The 26,719-nt window shown below is 43.6% G+C and overlaps 1 protein-coding gene across 1 annotated transcript in view; it reads right to left on the minus strand.

Moving 5' to 3' along the window:
* Window positions 1-26,719, minus strand: part of LOC104278514 (cadherin EGF LAG seven-pass G-type receptor 1-like) — a gene marked incomplete at its 5' end in the record, with an annotated part of 98,541 nt that overhangs the window by 11,676 nt on the left and 60,146 nt on the right. The window contains 13 exon segments of the mRNA XM_009875516.1: window positions 5,586-5,751; window positions 10,289-10,489; window positions 10,878-11,004; window positions 13,369-13,536; window positions 13,868-14,069; window positions 15,245-15,388; window positions 16,797-16,980; window positions 19,603-19,812; window positions 20,119-20,213; window positions 21,933-22,034; window positions 22,848-23,031; window positions 24,230-24,350; window positions 26,319-26,460. Of these exon segments, the coding sequence (XP_009873818.1) occupies window positions 5,586-5,751; window positions 10,289-10,489; window positions 10,878-11,004; window positions 13,369-13,536; window positions 13,868-14,069; window positions 15,245-15,388; window positions 16,797-16,980; window positions 19,603-19,812; window positions 20,119-20,213; window positions 21,933-22,034; window positions 22,848-23,031; window positions 24,230-24,350; window positions 26,319-26,460 (2,046 nt within the window).

Genomic DNA, 26,719 nt, shown 5'->3' on the forward strand with positions numbered 1-26,719 from the left:
GTAAAAGGGCCCCCCCTCACCCTCCTTTTCCCCAGCCTAAACAAGCCCAGCCCCCCAGCCTCTCCTCACAAGACTTGTGCTCTAGATCCTTCGCTACCTTTCTTTGGACACGCTCCAGCACCTCAATGTCTTTCTTGTTATGACGGGCCCAAAACTGAACACAGGATTTGAGGTGTGGCCTCACCAGAGCTGAGTAAAGGGGGACAATCCCTTCCCCACTCCTGCTGGCGCTGGCTCATGGTCAGCCGGCTGTCCACCAACACCCCCAGATCCTTTTCTGCTGGGCAGCTTTTCAGGCACTCTTCCCCAAGCCTGTAGCTTTGCCAGGGGTTACTGTGATCCCAATGCAGGACCCAGCACTTGGGCTTGTTGAACCTCATACAACTGGCCTCAACCGGCCAATTCAGCCTGCCCATATCTCTCTGTAGAGCCCTTCCTACCCGCAAGCAGACCAACACTTCTGCCCAACTTGGTGCTGCAAACTTTCTGAGGATGCACTCGACCAACTGGGTTTAACTCCATTCACCAACACTCTTTGGGCTTCACCATCCAGCCAGTTTTCCCTCAGTGAAGGGTATGCCTGTCCAACCCATGAGCAGCCAGTTTCTCCAGGAAAATGCTGTGTCAAATGTGTGTCAAAGGCTTTTCTAAAGTCAACATCCACAGCCTTTCCCTCATCCACTAATCAGGTCACCTTGTCATAGAAGGAGATAAGAAGCATGCCCAGCCTTTCTGGAATCCTTTGCCCTTCAGAACTGCCTCCCAAGGGATTCTGTCAACCAGTCTGCTAAACAGGCCAAAGTTTGCCCTCCAGAAGTTCAAGGTGGCAGTTCTGCTGACCCTCGCACCTTATTTCTGAGAGTTGAAAACTCTTATCATTTTGTGATCGCTACAGACAGCCTCCAGCCATCACATCACCCACAAATCCTTTTCTGTTCACAGACAACAGAGAACCTTCCCTAGTTGGCTCATTCACCAGCTGTGTGAGGAAGTTCTCTTCCACACAACCCAGGAATCTCCTGGACTGTTCTCTCTCTGCTGTATTGTATTTTCAGCACATATCTGGTAAGCTGAAGCCCCTAATGAGAACAAGGGCTAGACTTCTCACAGCTGCTTATATACCATTATTTCTGCCTCTTTGCCTTGGTTGGACAGTCTATAACAGACTCCTACCATGATATCTGCCTTGTTGGCCTTATCCCCAATTTTGTCCATAAACATTGAACCCTGTTGTCACCATCATCAAGCTCAAAACACCCCCTAATATACAGGGTTACCCAGCCACCGCTCCTTCCTTGCCTTTTCCTTCTGAAGGGTTTATAGCCATCCAGTGTAGCACTCAGTTGTGTGAGTGTACTGGGTTGGCATGTGTCTGATTGCAACTATGTCACCATCTTCCCACTACACAATGGCTTCCAGGTCCTGCTGTTTGCTGCCCATGTTGCGTCCATTCGTGCAGATGCACTTCAGTTGGGCTATTGATCTTGCCACTTTTCAGGAGGAAACAGCCCTAATTCCTACATGACCATTCCTAGAGGCTTCTGTGGTTTCTATGACATCAATAAACCTTGCACCTTTGCCGTTTTACTCCATCCCCTTCCTCCACTGAGATGACAGACTCAAGGACCTCACTAGCACACCATCCCTCACACATTGGCATGCTGCCCTCAGGCTTCTCTAGCAAGCCTGGTTTTATCCCTTCTCCCTTTCAAATCTAGTTTAAAGTTCTTTCAGTGAGCCCTGCTAACTCCTGCGCAGACTCCTTTCCCCTTTTGAGACAGGTGTATGTTGACTGACAAGATTTTCTTTCTTCAAGACACAGAAACTGATCCCTGCCAGGCCTGTGGCCAGTGACATATGGTAAATGCCAGCAGCAGGTTGTCTGGGCATCAGGGGCACCTACTGCGTCGAGCGTATGTCCTGACTCAAGTAGGTGGCCAAGGCAGTGCTGTTCTCCTCAAGAAGAATTCACATGCACTAATAAATTCCTTTTTTTGAATGAAGCCCCATGTGCTTTGATGAAAAGACACTGGAAAAGGGAGAGGTGGCTGTGTTTCACTCTTGCTGCTTAAAGCTGGCCCACAGCCAATATTCACATCTGGTACAGGCCTACGGTCTGTGAAAATTAAACTGGCTATTTGGCAAAGCAGTGGATATTGGATCTGTTTTCTCTGAAATGTGGAATGAGATAGGACTGGTCTCCCTCCCTGCTTCCATGTGCCCTTCCAGCACCCCCTTCAGCAGTTGCCATCCAGAATTAGCCATAAATGATTAAGGGACCATAAAGTATTTTATACAGATGTAATTCTACAGACACAGTCTGTTTCCCAGGACTTGATTTCCCTATTAGCAAGACTTAAACTACAGAATGGTCAAACACCTGGCTCGAAGAGTAATTGGCAGATGGCAGCATTTTTTCACCCTCAAAATCCTACCCTAAAGTTCTCCATTAAAAAAATGGGGCAAATTGCAGTCTTCAGGTACGTGGTTCAAATTTTACTGCAGTCAACAGTATGCGAAATAACACTTTACCTAAAGGCAGAATGAAGGCAATGCAATGTAATATAGAAAGCTGCTTGGGTAATTGATTAAATGCTGCAGTCTGGCTGTCCTGAGAACAACTGAGTGTGCGGGCTGTGATAGCTCATGGATCTCTGCAGAACTGGGGCTGATCCTATTGCCAAGCTTCCTCTGGGGACCAGCACCCATCCCAGGGGTGTGTGAAGGGCAGCCCGTGGAGAGGTGCTGCCACAGGGGCAAGTTTTGACCTTTCTGAGCTCCTGCGGGCTTAGCAGCCACGTGTGACTCAGGATTCTACGAGTCAGTCTCATCCCTCCCCTCATTCATTGTCTCTCATAGCATTCACAGCAAATAGTGTGGTCGGAAAGTGCCATTTTCTGGGTGATATTGGTTTTAGGGCTACGTAAGAACCTGTTTTAACATGAGCACTGCAGTCTCTGTGGCAAAGCAGTTATTGCACATGTACGCCAGCCAGTTAGCAGGTTGCTGTGAAGGCATGCAGAACTGGAAGGGTCTTGCTAGGTGCCAAATCCAGCCCTTTGCTCCTGAGGCAAGGAAGTTATAAAATCCCTCTCCTAGATAGATCAAACTACATTTTAAAATAAGCAAGCTTAAAGCAAATGGAAAATGTTCTGCTATCATTCCCTATGGAAGAATATTCCAGATCCACACTCTTTTGATGGCTGTAAGCCTTCTCCCAACTTCCATCCTACTTTTATTCATGGCAGTTTGCTTTTCTGTGCTGTGATTAAATGCAGTTCTTCCCCATTGGAGTGTTCCCTATGTAAATGTTTTACTAACTTTTTCCCTGCTCTAAAGGTCAAGGGTCCCTTCTGCAAGTAGCCTAGTCTCATCACAGACGCCTTAGGATGGGCCAGCTTGAAATAGATGTCAGTTTGAGCATGGAAAATAGAAAAATTAAATAAACAAACCAGAGCAAAGCCACTGCTACTGTAGATTGCTTTCTTTTTTCAGGATAGCTATGATAAAGAAGAAACGGGCTAGATATTTATCTTTTAAGTAAAACAAAAAAGTCATCCTTTAGATGTACAAGACTAAAATTCCTTCTTATATTGAGGCTTTTCCACTATTAAGAAACATACCTTATCCTTCTATCATAAAGCAATTTAAGAGAAATCGTGTTTAAGATCTATGTTTTGAACTTGGATCCTTCTTGCTGTTTAGATAACAGAATTGAATATTTATAGAAGAAGCTTATTAAAATATGTACAGTAACAAAGTTATCCAGGGGCAAGAAATTCTGCTATTTATGATGAAATAATTTTCTCTTCAGATGATTTCTAAACCTGGAAGGGCAAACTAAAGGCTTAATTTTCTTTATCCTTCATTTCACAAAATCCTCTGACTTGTTCAGCTTAGTAATAGGGATCTGACTTTTCATTTAAATGAGCTGCAAATTCAGTAGATTCAGAGATTTAATTACAGGAGACAATCTGGAACCATAACTCATAGTTTCAAGAGTGCAAAATAGCTCCATATCACAGAGAACAATATCTAAGTAGAAAAACGTAAAAATGCTGTAGTTGTAATATTTAGATCTCATAATACTGCTACTGAGCAAGGTCAGAATTAATTTAAAATTCAGGAGAGAAACTAAGCATGAAACAGAAAATCCTTCTGACAAAGTTCTGCTAAAGAGTTATGTGCTCGGAAATGCAAACGGTTTATTGCTATTTAATCATAATACTTTTTTTTTAACAAGAAACGACACTGTCAATTACTTGATTGCACTTAAATGTTTCTGAGTATACTGCAGTAGTCCTGTGAGTGCTGATGAGAGTTACACAGGTCTGAAAGCTTTCAGAAGTTCAAAGATGATTTCTAAAAAGGTCAGGGATATGTCTAGATTTCTAAAAATGTCAGACGTGTTCATTGTGTTCCGGGTAAACTGATAGAAGTAGAAATTATTTATACACAAGTTGATATGGAAAAGCTTATCAGCTCTCTGCAGAGAGAACTGACATGCACTAACCTATGCTATGTTTTGGAATTACACTTTCTTGAGTCACACAGAAAAGAAAAAAACACAAGCAAACCACCATATATTTTTAAATCTAACTTGTTCCATAATATTTTTCCAAGGGTATATGAGTGATAGCCATTTGTTTGATCTGAGAGACATCTACACCTCTGCCACTGCTGACAGTATGTTGCTATCTGTAAAAATGAAAGTAACTGGATAAAAGTTAACTGTTTTCCCATATGGCAACAGATACATGTTGAAAGAGTTGAACCGAAGAGCCCTGCTCCAACTGTTGTGCGAAGCGCGCTTCCCAAGGAACTGTCTGCCTGAATTAACGCAGCACCATGTGCTGAGGGTAGCGCTGGCAATGTCTGATTGCACAAATAGGCACGGTGAGGGCGGAGATGGATGTGCTCCTGTGGATCACTCTGGAACGGTTTAAAAGATTACTGCCTCCAGCTTTTCATTACTCTTCCTCAACTGGAGGCTACTGCCCTTGTATCTGAAAGGAAGTAAAAGGCTCCTTGAGTATTCCCAGGATGTTTTTATGCCAAGTAAAACAGAACTGCTGAAATCCCCTTCAGGGAGCATTTACTGAAAACTGAGGGTAGGCAAAAGGAATGCCCACTGAAGGGCAGTAATGTCCTGTGAGCAGCATCGCTTCTAAAACCACCGCAGCTACCTCCTCGAGAAACCAGCTGTCCGAATCTCAAGGTACCAGCACAGGGAAGGAAAATACCTGGAGGCTACTGGCAAAACTGTTGAAATAAAAATACTGTTATTTCCAAGCAGTGTCATCAAGCCCTGTTTTAATCTGGGTGTAATGATATTCATGTTATTGTAAAACCATCAGTATCACTTCAACTGGGGCAATGGATGTTTGCTACACAGACGGGCCAAATTCAGGCTGTCTTCTGCTAGGCGTGATTTGGTGTTGCTCTCCTTCCTTCAGGAAAACACTGAAGTGACAGCAGTACTTGAGTGTACCCACAGCTGTCTTGGATGTGGTAACTTTCCTGAATCTGGCCAGTAAGGATGACAGGGAAGGGAAACAAAACCGGTTTGGGGTGGTTGAGGGTACCTGTTATGATAAACCAGCCAACGACGTAGTAGAACCGCATGTGCCCAAAGTTGATGTTCCTCACTTCAGTCAGCATCCGGTAGATGTGGAGCTGCTCCACAAACATCCATGCGAAGGTGCTCATGTAGAAATAATGCAGGAGGATGGCAATCACGGTACACACAAACTGCAGAAGGGAAAGGGGCAGGAAAATTAAAAGTTGCTCTTCTGAATCACAACTTGGTGAGTCTTCAGCTCCCCCATGCAGCTAAAGGCAAATGTAATAAAAAGATTTTGGCAGTCCAAACACACTGCCATCAATTAAGTTTGTCAGAGTTTCAGAAAAGCTGTTCATATTGTGAAAGATTTAATTTTTTTGTAAGAAGAATATTATGTGGCCTGTTCTGAGTCTGGTTCAGCTTTACCCTACCACCCAACACGCTTTTGTTCTCTGCCCTTGTCCTCCATACTTTGTGGCTAATTTCTCTGTGCGTATTTGCTACCAAGGTGAGCATTTCGACTACTCTGTCCAAATTCCTTCTGCTTGCAGGAGGGGTAGGGCTGGAAGAGCTCCTGTCTCTTTCTCCTGGTGCAGAGCAGGAGGTGAGGATGCTCCTGTGGAGGCTGCAGACCCTCTGCCCTGTGCGTTGCCACCTCACCGAGTTCAGCCACAGTGTGTTTAACTGCATCAACTAAACGAGTCTCACTGCAAAATCAACAAATTGCTCCTGAGAAGAGCCACCTTCAGCCCTGCATTGAATGAGTGTCTCCCATGTGCACAACAAGGGCCATCCTGTGGAGTTTTCTGCTACTTCATTCTTTTTAGAGAGTGATCACTCTCCAGGGGAGTCTCCTATTTTGGTACAGTTTATTTCATGCCTGATACTAGCAGAAAATAAAATGTACAAAGAAAGTCTCCTTTGGCAGAGTAGAGGGGAGGTCTGAGATGGTCTTAGGTCATCAGTTTAGGACCAGTCCCTGAGAAAGTCCTTTTTGCTTGGAAAAACTTCACTTCTAGAGACAGAAATCCACGAAACTTTAGCCCAGCAAAAGTTAATGTGCGGAGCAAAAGCAACGGATGATCTGTAGACTTTAACCAAAGAAATCCAGCCTTTCTTTGGGGAACTTTCTTACCAGTTGAATGAAATGTCTGTCTCCCAAATAGGCAAAATTTGACATAACCTTATGATCTAATATAAGATCACCAGACTATTTTCCTCTTATGTGTCTGAAAAGGTCTCTTCCATCTACAGGCCTTTTTCTGCTAAACTTTTAAAAAAATTGAAAAGAAAAAGCATGGATGCATCCATAGGGTGAGGCAGTGGCCACCTCTTTGGCCCTCACAGCTCTGGTCTTCAATGATGAACTCTGAAGACCTTGTGCATATATATACTTCAAAAAGGCATGGAGGATGTCTGGCTGTTATCTCTGGACTAAAATGAAGCACCCAGAAGTAGATCACCACCTACTCCTCAGATTTTACCTGATGTCGAAATCAAGAGTATTTGACTAGAAAGCGAGGGAGTGGCTTCTGGGCTTTAGATAGCTTGAGCTGGGAGGTCGCGCCCCTTCCCATTCATTGCAGAAATCTGCCCTAACACCCAGGCTGTAGGACATTGTCAGTCTAGAAATGCTTTGCTCTACCCTCCTCTTGAGGTTGTGCTACTTGCAGTCAGGTGCGGGAGTCATGAGGACAAACTGAAAGCAGGCTGGTGCTGCCTGGGTAGTTCATGTCTTTGGCTAGGAACAAGGGGACGTGGAGCTTCCAGTCTCAGGTTTGGATTTGATTTACATCCTATGTCAGCAGCACCAAGTGGGCCATGCAGCTCTGCCAGGCTGGGAGCAGCAAAGATGGAACACCTGCTGAAACCAAAGAGACTGGGTTCTTAGCGTGACTAGGAGTAACAGCTACAGCGAGCAAACTGGTAGATGAAGCGTTCTTTGTGACCAAACAGCCACCTTGAAACCTCTGACCCTCACAGGCATTTCTGTGACATCTGCTAATTGGCTTTCCCTCTCAAGAATGACCACAAGCATCTGACACCTGAATTGAAACCTCATAATTAACCTTCTCCCTTCAGAAGCAAAGCAAAGGGTTTTGCCAACGATCTGCTGATAAGCTTGAATTAAGAGCACTCTGTAATCATTCAGTTTTTGTTTTGAAATATTTTACACTGTGTTTCGCAACCTTTTGTTCCTGTGCAGCATTGACCCTGCGTTCAGATTTTGGCATGACTTTTGAGTGTTTTTTCATGGTATAATGCTCAGAAATGAAAGTTTCCCTGTTTAACTTTGCGAGTGAAGGGAACATACAAAGACCGCCAGCTTTCTGGATTCACTTACTGCATCAACTTTATTATAACACTGAGTGTTATTAAAAATGTAGCTCGCCAAATAAAAGACCTTTCCTCCCTCTATGTAAGCCGAGCTTTTTTTGTTCCTACTCACACAGGCATATGTGTAGACTGCTGCCCTGAACATTACCTTTTTCAGGTAAGAAAAAAAGAAAGAAAATAAATCACTTTCTATCAATAGTCCAGGGAAAGATTAAAACCTCACCTAGAAATGAGACTGTTAATTTACAGAAACCCATAAAAGCCAGGCTGGGTGCCAAGCAGCGCAGCATTATTTGTGCTCCAGCATTCTTTACCTCTTTATGTTCATCAGTGCATGACTCGTTAGACAACTCTCATTCCATACAGACAGATGAATAATTGTCTCAAGCAGACATGGCTTATAGCCCTCCTAACTTCTCAAATTGACTGGGTAGGCTGTAAGGAGCAGCTCTCTGCTGTATGAAATATATTCTGTAATTTAAGGATCTTTCTAAGTGGGTTAAAGGTTTGGGGTGTTTCACTGAGTTCTGGTAACAGTAAAGAACATGATCACACCATGAGCCCCAAAGCAATGAAAATGAGAAGGAGCAAAAGAAAACAATCTCACCAAGTACAATCATTAGTATATATTGTATTTCTGCAATTAACTGTTTTACTGCTCTTATAAACCTTTGTTTGATGCTTCATGATATTAAGAAAAGAAACTGGAAATGAGGAGTCATCATTTACTGCATAATTTTTAGTAAGATTCTGCAGGGATGTAGGCTTGGCCCTCTGCTTCTCAGTATTCATGTCAGAGAACTGGAAGAGTAAGAAATCCTCGTGAGTGGAAGAGTATGAACTCCTAGTGAAATGCAGTGAAAAATGAGTGGTGTGCTCACGAAGGCATGGGAAAGGTCAAGTTACACAGAGTGCTGCCGATCAGTTGGCAAGGTGAGTTCATCTGAACAAAGTTATTTTAATATGCAAACTCATACATTATGAAACAAATAAACATGGGCCACAGATGGCCTGAGACCATACTTCAGAGGGCAGGTCACTGCAGATGATCTCACCACAGCAGAGGATAAGGAACTGGAGTTCCTGGTGCAGAGGAATATTGGAAAATGGGACTGGAAGTGATAGTACTAGCTGGAAAACTTCGTCAAGTTTAGCACTCACAATTTTTTTGATAGATAGCAGAATCCAGAATGACACTTTATGCTTAAGGTACATAGCAAGTGAGGCTGCGTGGTTAGGCACCATGTTGTCATTACCATAATGGTGATGATACTTGTTGAATGTAGGCTTATTCTCCCATTTCTGCTGCTTGGACAATGTGGAATCAGCATAGTCCATTATTTTTCATCTCAAGATTGTAATTCCCTCTCAAAATTTAGATTGAAACATGTAGAGTAACAGATTTCTAGAAGAGAAAGTTTCTTCAGAGTATTCAGATTAGGCCTACACTAACATTTTGAATGTTCTTCATATATGTTAAGGACATTTTTCTTATGGCATGTTATCTGCCACCTGTCTACTGGTACAGGTGACTGTGAAACTTAGCAGTGCTGGAACTCTTGTCTGCTTGTCTCCTACCTGTTTGCATTGCAACCATGCCTTTTGAGACAAGTCCTGCTAAAGAATCAGCAGCAATGCTATGTATAATGCCACATAGTTATGAGAGCAATGAGGTCCTGGGTACAGAACACACACACACTTCACGTGTGGCGTGTATCTCATATTCAGCCCATTCACAGTTTATGTTTCTTGACATGCACAGTGCTGGAGGTGGCTACACTGAGCTTTGGCAACATGTATGATGGGCTGAAGCCAACAATCCCCATGGCTGGAAGGCACAAAGCAAAGCAACAGATCTCCTGTTGACTCTTGGATGTAGCAAGCTGTCCCATGCCTGGCAAGTGGCTTCTCCAGAATGGCCACGGTGGCTGCGTAACACGCGTATTTATCAGCACCTGCACAGCAACACATAGGTGACAACCTACCAGTCAACACCAGAAGCTGTTTGGGCTTGTGAGGTACCTGCTGCAGAAGAAACTGTAGAGCTTCCTACTGAACAGACAAAGCGAGACAAGAAAAAAAACTGATGGAAAGGTAGGAAGAAATCAGTGCTCAAGGTTCAGTTCCTGGAATAAGCCTTCAGCAGGGCTGCTGTCACATATTCTTTGAAAATAAGATATGATCCTACCTCCTGGCATTGCTGTTAATCATATAAACCACACAAGAATATATTAAAAGTCTGATATGTTTCAAATGGGTGTTGAGGCCAAGCAGAAGTAAAAAAAGAAGAGAACGTGAAACAGACGGGGCCAGGTAAAAGTGGCAACACGTACTCCCCAATTTAAAGCTTGACAACAAGTCTAGGAATAAGCACAGAGTAACTCTTACCGGGTTTTCAGTCTGGTTGATTCCAATAAGAAAGACAAGCTCTGAGAAGAAAAGAGCAGCCACCAGGTTTTTGTGGATACTGTGCAAGTTGGAACGTAGTGTGCGGATCAGGACCAGCAGTATGAAGGTGATCAGCAAAGCCACCAGCGAGATGGATACAGTTGTGTAAGTGACAATCTTCAGAGGAAGCACCTCCCCATTCTGGAGAAAGACAGATTGACAGGACCTCTGTGAGTTTTTCCTTCCTTCTCCTCCAGTCAAATCTGCTATTTGGAATGCCACTATTTTCATTACTACTGAGCAAACGTACCAACGTGCTTTATGACCAACAGGAGTGGATGATACCAGCTCTTAAGTCACTTAACACGTTGAGTGTATACAGGCAGCAACCAGAGGGTCCACCAACCAGTTCAGAAGCTTTTATCAGCAGACCCAGCAGCGGGTGCTGTCAGGCGTGGGGCAACTCACTGCAACATGGGACAGAGCCGCTGATGATTCTCTGAGTCATGCTCAAAGCTCAGGCTCAGCCTCTGAATCAAAGTCCTTGAAAACCAAAGCCCTCAAAAATCATGAGCCTGACATCACCCACCTCTCGTTTCGAAATGTCCATCAGGACGGCGAAGCTGGTTATATGGTTGCACTGGCAAGCGATGTGGCTCTGGTTTCTGGAAAACAGCTCACATCCTCTGGAGGACCAGGCACCTGTCCCGCCAATCCTGCGAGGAAAAAAAGGCATTTCTGAGAGCTGTCCTCTGATATCCCCTCGCCTGCTGCTGCTACTGCTCTCCGGGGCAGCTCTTACAGCCAGAGAGGACTGTAAGTACCAAGACAGAAATATTTATAGCTGTCACCTGCCTGAAAGAGTATCACCAACTTAAAGAGCCTTCAGTTGAAGTAGTTCCTGATATGATAGCTGGCTTTGCTGGCCAAATTTTGTTCTATAACAATCTGCTTTGATTTTTTTTAAAAAAAAAATTAAAAACAATTGCTTTTCGGTCAGAGACCACACAAGCAACGTGGGGAAGCAATTGCGCAGAGGAAACTGGTCACAACAAAGGTAAAAAATACCAAAAATACAGAGATACAAGTTTCTGAGATCTAGACACTGCTTGTAGAGCTCTTATGTGAAATGTGTTTCAGCAATAATATGATTTTGTTCCAGTGTTCCTCTGAAAAGTAAACTGGAAATGGTTAAAACCAGTAAATCACAGAATATTTCCTTTCAGGAGATCTCTTGTATTAACACTGGGGAGGAACCTCTCCCTTGAAAATGCTTTCCGTGAAGCTTCAGTTAACTTCAGTGACTTCAGAAATTATTTTGTGTCAATGTTAATTATTCTATTCTGAAGTTAATGAGTAATAAAATTAGTCTTGTAGCTACTGGAAGAGTTTTTAACTAGATATGTCAGGACATCCTTTTCATTCAGCAATGAAATATTTGTTGAACAGTTTTACTACCACTTTCTCTTAAGAAGTACTCGCTTTTTAAGAAACTCTTTCGTGACATGTAGTTTAAGAACTGTTTTTAACTGTGTCTGTAGGAAGATGTAACACAGACAACAATGCCATTGAAGTTGCCAGCAAATAGCTAATAGATGAATCACTTCAGAGCTAATGAGTTATTCAAGCCCATACAATGTTTAAAGATTTATGAAAAAGGACTTGCCATTCCCTCATAACTGGCAGAATCGTCTGCGTACACAAGCAAATACACTGTTTTACATACAGGCAAATGGAGTAGTTTATCATTACAAACATAAGAGATTTCTGTTGCCTCTTGGATCCTTTCAATGATCTCCTGAAGCTTTTGACTAGGAGGCAAACATTTCCTAGGTTAGTTTGCTCATTTATTTCCAGCACAGGATATTGCCTTTTAATGGATTTTTCAGTAGGTTTACTAGAGTTTTGGGGTTATTAGGAAACACCTAGTTTTATGGTTGAAAAATGCATTATGTCTGTAACAGTTACAATATTGTGAAATGACAGCAGAGCATGTAGTTACTTCTCATTTTCTTTTGTTTTATCCACACTCTTGAAATATCTCCAACAGGACTGTGTTGTTTCCACAATGACACAAACCCATCAAAACACTTATGAGCGTATCCAGTTCTTAACATTTTTCACATTTTCAAGAAAAATACATCTTTATCTTTGACTTTACTGAATACAAAAGACTTAAATGAGCCATTTGCAGAGTATATAACCTTTTCCCTCATACTTTTGTCCTAAAGAGTCAAATACTCTCTCGTTATGTTCTGGTTATGTATTATAATTGCTTCCTAATGACTGGAAGCAGTCTAAGGTCCCAAAGAAGATATTTCCTCTTCCTGCAATTTTTCACTAAAATAATTGAAAGCAAATCCACAACAGTTGATCGAATTAAAGGTAAGTTGCTTCTTATCTGTGCAGCTGTTTTTAGGTTGACTTTTGATTCAAAATTTTGAGATTTAGAAATTCATAGTCTTTACTCATACGACATTGTCCGCAAAACATCAGTCCTCCTTTTTACCACCAAGAAGATTTGATTTTGTAATTTTTTGCATTGGCCCTGGCTGAGGCATCGAGGGTGAAGGTCTGTTTGCCATGTACTCTGTCCACAGTCGCCAGAGCAGATTCAGCCCATGTAAGAACTGAATCATCTCCTGGAGATGCCCTCCTAAAAAGAGAGCATGGGGCAATGAGAGTCCTGACCTAGGGACCTCACGTGAGCCACGAATTCAGGCTCTAGAGTCAGACTATGCCTGTCCAGGCATACATCCATGGGCAAATAGCACGAGTAAATACAAGGAGATTGTGAGATTTGTTACTGCTGGGTGAAAATGAACCCTGCAGAAAGACACGATGGCACTGTGTTTGTTAGAAACCACACGGCTAATCCTTTGTTTGAGGAGTTATGATGATTATTTTCGTTTTTCTCAGGTTGGTGGGAAATGACTACGTGGCTCTATTCCACTAGAACTCAGTTGCCAGTTGAATAAACTGTGAAAAAAAGGTTTTTCCTCCAGCATTATCTTCCTGGGCACAACTTCTCTGCTACTGAGAGTTGACATGCACAGCCCTAAAGCGAGCAGGAGACATACGTGATGGAGTGGTTCCAGAAGACACAGACAGGCTTCGTTCTCTCCTCTGTTTCCAGCATGGCATACTCCACTATGATGGGCTTTTCCATCAGGTTGGGAGGAAGTTCCCCGTCACTGTGAATGGCCGTGCTCACTACAGGTGTGTTAATAATCGGGCGATTTGGCAATCTGCAGAAGGATAAAAATTCCACGGTGATTTAAAAGCTAAAATGCAAAGTAGGTTTTGCAAATAAAAGATTTCCAGTCGCTTCCACTCAGAAAGTGAAGCATAGACACAGCATCAACCTTCCACACAACGGCATTTCCAAAAGCTGCTGGCACTCCTGGCATGGTTATTCTCCCACATTGTGCCAGAGGAGGACAAGAGACAGCACTGCAGCGACAAATGCACCACAGATGACATTCAGTCGGCATAAAAGCAGCTCTGTCCCCGCCTCCGCAGACTCAGAGCAAGTGGCAGAAGGGATCTGCACAATCCACAAACAGGTCTGAAGTTCACCTCAAGCTCCTTCGGTCAGGATCGTAGTTTTCAGGCAGGAGGTGTCCCAGGGACCGGTATATAATGACCATGGCAACGGTATGATGCGCTGAGTCATCCGGGTGTCGCTTCCTTCTCTTTGCAAAAGCACTCTCGGGGCTTAGTGCACCACTGCTCATTTTAGAGGACAACTTTTGACTTGAAGGCTTCATTGTAGGCACTGCTATGGGATTAACACAAATATTAAATTCTTTCCGTAACTTCAGAGCTACGGCTTAAACTGTTAATTTTGCTTTGCAGAGACACAGACGTATTACTGTTGTACCACTAATGTCATATTTGATATTTCTAATAAAATTTTAGCACGTTTCATAGTTATACAGCAGATAATTAGAAACCATTGAACCATGAATAACCATTTAGTCTAGCTAGAAAAAAAAGCCATTTCTAAGCTAGAAGATCCATAGGTACATAAATACTCTGTGCATGTTTTAAGGAGAACATTAAAACAATATGCATGTTATTAAATTGCATGTACCTTTATATATGGCAAAGCTAGTGTTATGAATACACCAACTGGCCACACGGAATTGCTCTCTGCTAATTATGTCATATAACGAGCTTTCAGTTTTGGCAGTATCTCTTAAAAATCACATTCTCTTTTCCTTACTGAAAAGATACAAGTCATACAAGCAGGTGCCCTGTTTCTGAGGAAACGTCATAAAGTGGTATTAGCTTATTAATTATTTCGTGTTACTTTCACAAGCGTTACTACTTCCCCATCTGGAGGCTATTCAGCCATAGTACGTGTATAATTATTGCTTTTTTGATTACCTCCTCTCTCTCTTCCCTTGCCTAAAATAACCTGTGGTTCCTCCTGGCAACCTCGGGGTACTTCAGAGACACCACGAAGCAGGTACTTCCCCAAGTATTCTCCCTCCTCACCCATCTCAAGACGTTTTACTCGCTGTCTAGTTTAGAGAACATAGCTCTGCTCCTCTCAGGTTTGGACTCTCCATCTCTCACGCCGCCTCCCTCCATCTCTGTGCAGATGTGGGGAAAGTGACCGTGGGGCTGCAGGCTCCAGGCGTCTGTCCCCTCCTATCCTGGTGGGAACAGAGGCAGAGCACTGCTCTCTCCTTGACGGGGCAGTTCGAGGGGCTGCGAGCGAGACCTGGCAGACAGGTACAGCCAGTTACGTGGCCCGCCATGCTTTTGTCACTGCCGGCAGGCAAAATGCCTCAGAAGTATGCACAGCTGCTCCGGCCCGAAATAACGTTCACTTGTGTAGACGGTCGCCCCGCTCTCACCCTAGCACCGTGCCGCTCTGCAAGGATTAATCGCGCTCCTTGGGAGCTGGTCAGAACTGCCCTTCAACAAGCAGCAGAAGGGTTTTACCTTTCCTGTCTGAAGGTCTGAACAAAGTATCAGGGAAGACAACAGATGATTCCAGATCCTTTGGATAATCTTCCTTAATCTCATGAAATCGTGGTATTCTAGCGCCGGTGAAATTAGACTTGTCAAAGATGTCAACAGCAATAACTGGAGGGAATAAAGTTTCCCATAAAATGAACTTCAATGCTTTCAAATATGATATTGTGACAATATGAAAGATCATTGTAAGTTTACTATATATGCACAATACAGAGAAGATGTTTAAACCCCAAAATGGAAAATCAGATTTATTTTTTCTCAATTAATACCTTAAGTGACAAATAAAAGCTTACGTGTCAGCATTATGTTACATTTATCAAAATATAAATTTATTTTGCAGTGGAAAGGAATTCACAAGACAGCATCTCATACTGGTAAAACACTCCTGCAAACACTAGAAATACAGAAGTGCCATGTTCCAATTTCAGAATTTCTAGATCTGCTGCTTCAGAAATACAGTTCTTCTACATCTGTTAAATTGCAAAGTCAGCTAAACAAAGGAAATAACCTGGATTTTTACCTGAGACTACTCCTTAGTTCCCCAGTTCTCCTTCCTCTACACTAGAAATTCCTCTTTGGCTCACCTCATCAGCTCTGCCTGTTGTTTAATTGCCAAAATATTTAAAAGAGCTGAGCTGACTTGAAACTTTCCCATTTAAGAGAAGTCATTGAGTGCCAATTTAGATGTTCCAATAAAAGTGAGAAGCTGGAAGTCCTGGGGGTAACCCTACACCGAAAGCTGTGACCCACTGCAAGTTGCTATATGAAGAAATACACAAGTTAAGATCTGCAAGCTCCTATTCCTTTCCTAGTCTCTAAATAACTCCCAGATGAGCCATTAGGAAACTCCGTTAACACCATGTTCACCTGGAAAAACTGTTCAAAAGAAAACAGACCCCTTTCAGGCCAGAGTTGCCTCATCGCTTCCAAGCTCACGCCTTTTTACTCAGGAAGAGCTGGTTGAAAAAAATCAGGATTTACAACCTGCAAGAAATTCTGGGTTTTGTTTTCATCTCAGTTCAGTTAAAAAACTGAGACGACTTTTTTTTCTGAGTGTGAAGACAAAAACATTTTGATTCTGGTAGTCCTGAATCAAAGGGAAATATTTTGGGTTTGGTTTATTAAACAGAAATCAAAGTATTTCGGTTTGGGTCAGCTCAACAATAATCCTTCCCTCCCTGGAGTTGCTGCTCGACGGTCCCGTACCTTTGGTTTTTATGCCCCTGTGACTGTCCTGCCCACCACCCGCACACTACTGTCGCTGCAACAAAATGCCACACAGAGCAGTGGCGTGGCTCAGCGGGAAAACAGATGAGACGTATCTCAGGAGGCCCCCGTGGCAACTGAGAGGTATGGGTCAAGGCTCAATTGACTAGAAATGAATGCACTGATCTGATTAGAAACCCCAAATATGCTGTTTCTCAGCGGTCATGACTAAACCAAACAGCTGGTACCTCCACCCAGCATATTTTTAAAGCCGTAATACAAAACGGCAGTTCTCGCCACAGGTACTCACTCATGTTAGTGGCAACAATGACAAAAGGTCTCATGTAGGTTTTCTTCATGTTCTGGGCCACGTTGTTGAAATATTCCTCGTAGTGCCTGAGCAGGTGAGCGGTGCCACCCTCCGTTCGCTGAATTTGCTCCCAGTGCTCCTTATTGCTGGGGTCCAGTAGAGCACTACCCACTTTGATAATATGCTGAGAAACAAAGTACAAGCCTAAATTATGAAGCAAACAAAGCGCTGGGTTTCCAGTGAGGAATACTGAAAATGACTGGCATCACTGCCTCAGGTGAGTGTGTAACGAAGCACTTTAATGCAGGCATGTTCTACTGTAGTCATATGAAAATACGCATGCCCGTTACCTACCCAGAGGTTTTTTCTTACATAAAGCAAATCCCTCCAAACCTTTTATGAGCAAAGTAAGCCAAAATTGGAGGCTGTAAGAGAACTGCCTACCTTCTTTCCCCTTTATGACAGGAAACCTAGCAAGAAAATGCAGAAGGAAAACCTAACCATGTTGTCTCAGAGAGACAAGAAAAGTAGAGCACTTACTATGTACATTGAAAAACTCCCCCAGAAGAATAAAAATAATGTGATATGTTAAAATCAAAAGAAAGTCACAGAAAGAATTACTGCTTTCTCTTTTATTTTGACTTTTTGTTTTATTTTGTTGATTCCTTGATAACCAGGACAACTTACATGTGGAAGAATGACATTAACTTGCATAGACAAACTTGGAAATCCACAAAAAAAACTTCAGTTGTGTCTTCCACCCCCATTTTTATGTTACAAATGGTGTTAAAAGGAAGATCTAGCTGAGGACCTGCCCCTTCTGCCTTTTCATACAAGAATATGCAAAGGGACCCTCAGGCTGAATAGAATAAAACTTCCAAAGAGAGTGTAAAATGGCTTAAGTGGGAAAAGCACTAAAAAGTTTTTAACCTTGGTGTACATATGAACTACACTGTGCCAAAACCTAATTCCTAACTAAGGTAAAATGTGCAGAAAATACGGTAGGAATTAATCACCTCAAGCTCTAAAATAGCCAAGGCAAATATTTAGGCTCCCTTTAGAAGCAGACAGGGAAGATGCTATATTCTTTAAGTATTGTCTGAGGTTGCAGGTGTATATTGAGATAAAAGAGGCTGCCAGTACGACTGCCTTTATCTAGGGTGAGAAGCACTACGTGGTTCCCCAGGAACGTGGGAGACACATGCTGTACTTGGTACCAGGCCTCCTCACTGTTTGTGAGCATTATTGATGTTATTTTATTATCTATTTTTTCAGGCTTCTACCTGAGACTATTAAAAAAAAATAAATACAAATTGCTTCTGCCCTAGTGCTCCCTCAGACTAGGATGTTACTTCCTTTTTTTCATAAGCTTTACTGATTAGTTTTCAAATTCCTGACCTATCCTAAAAAATATTTGGGGAGTTTTTGGAAACATCATCTGTATGAGTTTCAGTGCCAAGTACAGAGAATAATAAATCAATGCAGAGGTTTAAAAGCTTTTTTTTTTTTTTTTGCTTATTGTTCCTATTTTTACTTAAGGAAACATGCTAAAAATGAAGACTCTTCTCAAAATCTGAATGGGGGAATTCATTTACTGCACAGCCTGCAGGGTATAAGTCTGTCAGTACACTGTCTCTCTAGGGAAGAAAAATCTGCATCTCTTAAAATCTGGGGCACCGAAAATGTTAAACATTTCAGAAGTTCTTTGCTCTCTGTATCATCCGAGACACTGAGGAATTTTCTCAGACACCTTTGCTCCTGCTCCCACCTTCCCAGGGATGTCCTCTTCTGGTGCACTTTGGCCTGGCACAAGGTCTCCAAGTTCTCCCCAAAGTCTGCCTGACCTGGCTGATCCTCCTGGAGCGCTGTGAGCAGCGAGCTGGCTGTAGCACACCCTCAAAGGGAGTCACACCACCCTTGGCCAGCACGGAGGCTGGTCTTGGCCCATGGAGGGTTGTTCCAGCACCCCTGCCCCGGTTCTGGAGCTCTGGGCTCTGCTGCCACAGGTCCAGAAGGATGTTTTAGCTTGGACTCTGTGCTATGCCATGGTCAGGATCTTGGAAATAGTGTTGGCAAGAGTGGACAGCAGCACCAGCAGCACACATGGCAACGAGCAGAGATCTACAAGCCTGACATGGGCCATCCGACCTTCACATTTTCAGACCAAAGAAACCTTCCAACTTGCTCCACATCTCACATTTTTCCACCACAACTACGTGCTTCTCCCAGAAAGGGCGGGTGCTACAGCTTGTTCTCTAGACCTGGTGAGGTCTTTGGTAATAACTGGGACTTTTATGAACACTCTGACCAGCAGAAGTCCTCTGGCACGCATTTCCGTACGTGCCTGCAGCACTCAAAATATCAATACGGTATGGAATGTCTTTCAACGTACCAACCCTTTAGTAAACATGACTCAAGTGTTTCCAAACTAAATTAAAAGAAACATTCAGAGTCAATAAATGGGTCAGAGTCAGTTCACTGCCCATTTAAATGAAAGTTATCACATTAGGAAGGTTTCCAAAAGAATTGAATATTGTACATAAAGCTATTTTATCCAGGAATAACACATCAACTTAATTATTTCTTTTCATGTGAGGAATTTTGCTTTTGGCACTACAGCCCTTTCTGTGATATTTGTATTACACACACATATGTGTGCACACACATTCTAAATTGAGAAGACTGTTTTACTGGTGAAAGATGAAGCCATTACATGATATTCACTCCACCTTGGTCAAAGACAAATTTAATTATCCATTGCTATAAAACTGTAAAGGCTCAGCACAGTATGTAGTATGTCTCTTACCTCATTGAATTCCACATCCCTGGTGGCTGCCAAATCAAACCCTTGCTGCTGGCTCTCATACTGGAGGACCCGGATCATCATCTGGTAAGCTGTCCTCACGTCGTTGCCGTACAAGCTCTGTGTGTATTTGGTGGCATTCTGCAGCACTCTCACAATCTGTATGGTTTTGTCTCCATCCAGCTTGGTCTCATTGTGGTGTAACTTCTCATTCTGAATCAGAGGCAGGAAGGAAGAAAAAGCAACAATGATGTACCTTTTAGTTACAAAGACAATCACCATGTAGGGATTTCTGGCACAAAGAGGTTGTTTTTATCAAAATGGTGTTTGTCTTGAGAAAGGGTTGACAGGATAACTCAGTGCGAAATGTAACTGAGAGCCAGAAAAGCGCAAGGATCCTGATGGGACACGAGGGAGTTCAAGGACTCGGTCAAAAAATGGAGTGCAGGGATATCAAACTGGAGTCTGAATTGATGATCATTTACAAAATGATGGCAAAACTGAGAAAACACAGCTTACCATGATTTTTAGATCGACGAAAGTGCTGGTGGTGCAGTTGAAAAGCTCAGGAGGCAGCCAGCCCTTCTCAATGTTACAGTGGCGAACTGCGTTTCCTGAAGGAAAAAAAGCAAAATAAATGTAAATAATGTTCTGGGTAAAACTTCATAGATTTCAAATGTCCTAGACTTTCAGATTTCCTACATTTTCAAGTTTCTTGGAGATATGCACATACTTTGCTTTCCAAATGGGATTCCCGCCTGAGAAAAGTTAAAGACTACTAATCTTCATGAACTGTTTTCCTCAGGCTTTAGAGAAAAGTCAGGCAAGGTTTCAAGACCTGACGAACTGCTCCAAGTGTTGCTGTCCTAACTATCTCAAATGAATCCAGCCATTTATTTATACCAAATATGAGAAAGACCCTACATTTCCTAGATATTTCTGAAAACATATCCCTCCTCAGATTTCTGTGCAACAGGCTATACAGGAAGACCTCCCAGAAAAATGCGGTCTTCATGTCAAAACACGCCAGCATCTTTACATGCTGCACGCGGCAAACACTTCAGCCAACACATATAATTGCCTTTTTCCACTTGTGAATGATCTGTGAGCAGCTTACTGTTTTACTTAGCTTATTATTTTGTACTGTTTGTCAAATCATTCAAAAATGTGATTCTTGGCTGTGGATCCTTCATTATGAATTCCAAGTTATCAAATTCAAAATTTGCACTGCGCTAGTTAACTTGCACATAACATACCACGTATGTCTAAGCCATTTAATTACTAATATCCAAATAAGAATAATAATTGAATAATATCCAATTATATTATTTCTCCTCCCTGACTAGGTTAATACAATTAAGCCTCGGGTTCTTAGCCTGCATATTCATTACTATGAAGCTTACTTTTTTTGAATGTTCTCTAAAATTCACTTGAAACATGCAATTCCCGTAAGTAGCATTGCCTGCTAGCCTATTTGCATGGTCAACCACAAGAACAGTGCAGAAAACATATTAATTCAACTTTCCAGTATTTAATAATGTAAATATACTTCACTTAAAAGAAATCGATTCCATCTCCTAGAATCCTCAGAAGAGGAGCTTGGTTGATCACAAATCTTCTGCACACCTATAAGGAGTGACCTTCCCCCAGTAATATCTGGAGAAGTCACATAACTGTTTGTAACTCCTTGAGCTTGAGAAGAGAGAGAGTTACAAGGCTCAGAAATGAGGCAGAGGTTTCATTTCCTACAGAACAGCCTCCGGAAAAGATTGCGAGCTCTGTTTTCAAAAATCGGATGTTTGCAGGGACACATGTTGCCATTTACTTGCTGTATAAAACAACACAGCTCATGTGCTCTAAGAAATGATGCCAGGTGGAAAAATTCTGTTGTTCTGAGTTCTGTTGTAACTCGGCTTTATTAACCTGAAATGCTAGTAAAGCAATCATCACATAAATGATCTTCCTCATTTCACCTCTGCCCAGAGGAACTGTATTGCTAAAGAAAATGTATAAGTCACTGGAAACTATGGGTAAGGATTACTTGATAGAGTGAACAGAAAACAGAAAATTGGACTGTGCTTTTTCGAATACACAGAATTTCTGTTATTCATATCTGTTTACCTCCTGCACTTTTGTATTTATTTATTGCTATTACTCCAACTGCACTTTAACAGATTTTGACTTCAAGCTAACTAAACTTTGCTGCCTGTGGCACGCATGAGCTATGCTGCAAACTGCAGACCCAGTGAATTAATGCCATTCCCTGGGTATACATTTTTTTTTCTCTTTTTTTTTTAAGATGAAGCAGCTAATGTTTTACCCAGGGAACTTACCCACTGATCCTTTAGGACACGGCACCGCAGCTGGCTGGCCAAACTTGGTCTGTGGCCACCAAATCCCAGCCTCAAAAGCTTTGGGACAGCCATTATAAATTACTGAAAGAAGACAAAGAAATTATGCAATTATTTTTACAAGATAAAAATCACAACAAGGAGATATTTCAATGCCTAAAAGACCTTCCTGTAATTTCCAAGCCCCATCAGGATACCTGATGTTCTCTGCAGTGGTTTCCAAGCTGTAACCCATCAGCTTCTCCTTAGCCAGCAGTGAGGGCAGACAGGTACAGGCAGAGGAGAGCGCAGGATGATTATGGGGCTCTGGATTTTGGCTCTGCCTATCTCTGCCTGCTCCTTTACTGTGGGAAAACATTTCTCCTTCATTTCACCCACACACTGTGGTGAGATGGCTGCTGCTGCAGCAGCTTTGTGCTGATCACAGGAGGAGGGTGGGTGGGTGAGAGGAAAGGCAGGACGAGCAAGACTGGGAAGAAAGGCAGAGGGCACCAGGCTCTGTGGGCAGAAGGTGTGAGGGCTCTCGCCCACTTCCTCATCTGCAGCACAGCAATACTGTGCTGCACTGGCAGAGGAACTCAAGTCTCAAGTCAAATTGGGATTAATGTTTTACTCTCCCTCCACAACCGCCCCCGCCAAGCGTGCTATATTTTTATTTGATGAAAATTAAAGAAATGGGAGCTTTTTTCTTTTTCCCCAGCCCCCAAGAGCCAGACTCCTGAGGAGGAGTGCCTATTTAGGCTGCTGCAGCTCCCACTGCCCCTGCTGCAGCCACCCTGCCTGGCTCACACGTGCCCCAGGATGGAGCTGCGTGTTCCCGTCCATGCCCCACAGCTGCAGCTCTGATCCCGCAGCTACCGCCCAGCTGAGCAGCGGTGCTTGCTGGACAAGAGGTACCTTCACAGCCCTTCGCCGTGACTTCAGCGAAGGGGTTGTCGCAGCGGTTGCACTGCCGCCCGATGACGCCGGGTTTGCAGGGACACTGTCCCGTCTCCATGTCGCAGGTGCGGGTGTGGGAGCCGGACGGGAAGCAGTCGCATGGGTAGCAAGTGTCACTGCTCTGAGGCCGGTAGTAATTTGCCTAGAAAAACAAAGCAAATAGACTTATGTTCCGAATTGCTCGCGTTTCTCAAATCCTGCTCTAGCAGCATGATTTTGCAAAACACGGGGTAATAATGATATTACTACGAACAGAAAATGTGATGGCTATGGGAAGCAGGCTGCATCAGCCCAGGCAGCATGAAGAGGCAGAGCTGAGCACCGGCGATATGTCTGGGCTGCCCTGTGCCACAGGGATCTGGGGTATGGACCTCAATTTTCAGTGGGGGTGGAGGACCCACGTTATTCCTCATTTACTTGCTGTCAGTGGCCAGCAAACATATCCTCAGAGGATTTGCAGTTTTCTCTGCTTTGTGATTCCACCCTTGTATGGCGCGAACAGGCCAGTAAGGAAACTTCTTGCACCGTCCACTTGTGTTCCATGTACGGGGTGGAGTGCAACCAGTGGTCATGTATTCAAATTGCATCTGTAAACGCTTTTGATCTGAGGCGTTACGTGATTACACAAGAGCATGGTGCTGGCATCCCACTGACTCGATTTAACGCAACAGTTCCTGCGTGTCCTGCTGGTGTTTCAGAAAGGAGTACGGGGCCAGATTCACTGCGGCCGGTCTGAATAGGCTCAGCTTCCCCGAAGTCACTCAAGGCGATTGTAAAACCTATTGTGAGAAGTCCTTTGTAAAACCTTTGGGAGGGAAGTGCCTCCGCTCCCATGTCCCCATGTCTGTACCTGTCTGTCCATGGCAAATTCCTCTCAAGCACAACAGAGCTGGCACTGAAGAAAGCATTTAGTGTGATTTACCTCTCACCAGCTGCTCGGCTTTTTGCTGGCCACTGCACAGGGGAGAGCTTCACCCAGCTGGCCCGAGCTGTTTCATGGTTATTGTTCACTTGTGACACACAAAACACTCCGCTGCGCCCAGGTCTGATCTCCCCCCCATAAACCAGGCTGCACTTCAGAGAGATCAGAGCCCAGCTTTCATCCTCTCAGTTTTGCTTTCCAAAGGCAAATAAGATAAGAGCTGCACACAGTACGATTTTGTGAAGGGTGGTGCCAGCAAAATGGTTTAGGTAAAGATTAACTACACTGCGCACATATATACATGATACAAAGCACAACTGTGTGTACTTTATCTCAGATACTCACTTGTAGTCATTAGTGGTATAGATATTTTTTAAACTAAAGAAATTTTGACTTAAGACTGCTTTCTTTTGCTTACCTTGCAGTGGCATTCTCCATTGGTTTTATTGCAATCAGAATCAAACCCTTTACTAGTCTCACAGTTACAGGGGCCACAGATGGGATTTCCCCACCAGCCTCTGGGACAAGGCAGATCAATCCTATAAAAGAAAAACAAATTGAAAGAAAGTTCTTTTAAGCTTCCTCTTAAAAGGTGGGAAAAAAGAGTCAAATCTGCACGCAACTCCATCAGTTTATAGTAATGTATCACACTGCAGCAGCCAACAATCAATACATATATAAATATACATACAGTGTAATAAAGCAAAATAAGGAATACTGGTGCTATGAAACCCTAGAGAGGATGGTTCTCTACCAGTTTTCTAGATTAGGTCCTCCCTACAAGGAGTATACATCTGTATGAGCAAATAAGTGCTCTTTCCTCTGGAAGAGTGTGATGGGGCCCATGCTGCCTAATGGAAGCAGTCCCAGTCCCACCAGTCTCAGTCTCCTACTGGGGAAAGCGCTGGCTGGACAGCCTGCGTTGGGCTGTGCTAGCACTTCCACAGCTCGGGCAACTGCAGGTGATGTTGAGCTCATCCCCTGGTTGACCAACCACCACGAACAGCCCTGGGTTACAGCTCCCCTAGGCTTTTCATCCCACTCGCCATCTCCACAGTTTCCTGTCCCAGCCCTGCCGTGGGCAGCTGTGGAGACACCAGCCCAGCCTGCAGGGACACCGGCTTAGGAGCAAAGCTGGCTGCAAGCTCACCCTGTAAAGAAAAGTTGCTATTTTCAGCAAACCCAGCTTTCTCAGTCAGCACACCATAGAGTCTAAAAAGCCTTGGTCTGTCACAGGGAAGGAGAGGAAGGACATGTGGTTGGGGACATGGAAGAAGGAAGGGTGGCAGCTTTGATCCAGACTATGAATCAAACACTAGGCTTCAGATCATGAATGGAGCAGCACAGCTTGTTAGAAGCTGTGCAGCAGCCCCAAAGCCAGCACTGCTGAAGGACAACCCTCATGTTCGCTGGTTCTGTTTCTTCCAGGTGAGCTTCTGAGTGGGTTTGTCCCACAGGTGCCCCAACACTAGCGCTGGCAAAGAGAGCTCTGGGAAAGGGCTGGGGAAGTGACCTGGCTGGAAGGCTTCATCAAGCAATAGCCTGAAGGGTGACACTGCTGAGTCTGTGATCAGCATAACACACAAGGAATCTCTTCCTAGCTGCTCATTTTAGGAAAGAAAAGCTGTTTGCCACCTGTTTCAAAGATCACGATGAATTTTGTATGCAGTAATTGCCAGGTTTGCACTTCAATGCTTTATAATGTGAAAAACCACAATGCTGCACTTGACATGATGTCAGCGGATAATGACAAGGGACAACGTCTCTGCGTCACTCATCGAGAGCAATGAAAGATAAATCTGGCAACAGCACGGCCAACATTTGCAAGCCCACACAACAAAAGGCGGAGGAAGAAGCTTGCGGTTTTCAAAGGGAAAAGAAACATCACATGAGCTATTCCTAAACAGGCAGACAAATTCACTTCATTTGCACATCATGAATGGCCCATATTACAGTACATCAAAGCGCCGACTCTGGGATAAGGCTGGTTGCTGAATGCTTATCTGAGACCGCGAAGCCGGTGATGAGGGAATCAGCACGTTTCTCCCACACAGCAACAGGACATAGGCCCACAGACTGTCCAGAAGAGATGGCTTTTTGCCAGCCCAGCCACTGTACCCAAAGAGCAAAGCCATTTTATCTGGCCAGAGGCCATCTAACTGCATGCACTTCTCTGTGCGTGTGCTGGAGGGGCTGAAGGAGAGACGCAGAGCAAACTCAGCCCAAGACCACTACAAGGTATTGATCAGATGCAGTACTCTGTAACACAGCCCAACTGGTTGAGCCCTTGAGCTGCTGCTGAAGAAAAGCTGCCCCTGGATATACATAAGACCTGTCTGGTCTCTGGGAACCAAGGGGCAGGGAGCCTGCAAATAGCATCTGCTATGAACGCTCACACTGTAACAGGAAAGCTAAGCAAAGCAGAAAAGGAAGGGGGAAGACTGCTGCCTGAGGAGAAGAGCTGCCTGGGAGGATCAAGAAACCAAGAACAGAAACAATTCTCTTACTTGCTCTCACAGTACTGTCCATAGTAGCTTTGTCCACATTCACAAGTGTAGCCGTGGGATGAACTAGGTTTGTGCACGCACGTGGAGACATGCTCACATGGGTTCAAGTTACATACATCAACACAGTCTCTTCCAAAGTACCCTGGGGAGACAAGGTCATAAAATTACAGCAAGCATTGTAATTTACCATTTGCATGTCTCCGAAAGACCATCTATTTTAAGTTTATACACTAATACTACATCTTCAAAAACCAGGAGATTCCCCCAAGATACTGTCAGAAAGAAGGCACTCTTTTCCCTCTCAGCAAAAAGTTGGCTTAGAGATAGGCTGTTCTTTTCAACAGTCTGTTAACGTGCTTGAGGCATCCTTGTGCCTTTGGTTCCCAGTTTTATATTCAGGG

Source organism: Apaloderma vittatum, unplaced genomic scaffold, assembly GCF_000703405.1.
Source record: "Apaloderma vittatum isolate BGI_N311 unplaced genomic scaffold, ASM70340v1 scaffold8088, whole genome shotgun sequence".
Lineage (NCBI taxonomy): Eukaryota > Metazoa > Chordata > Aves > Trogoniformes > Trogonidae > Apaloderma > Apaloderma vittatum.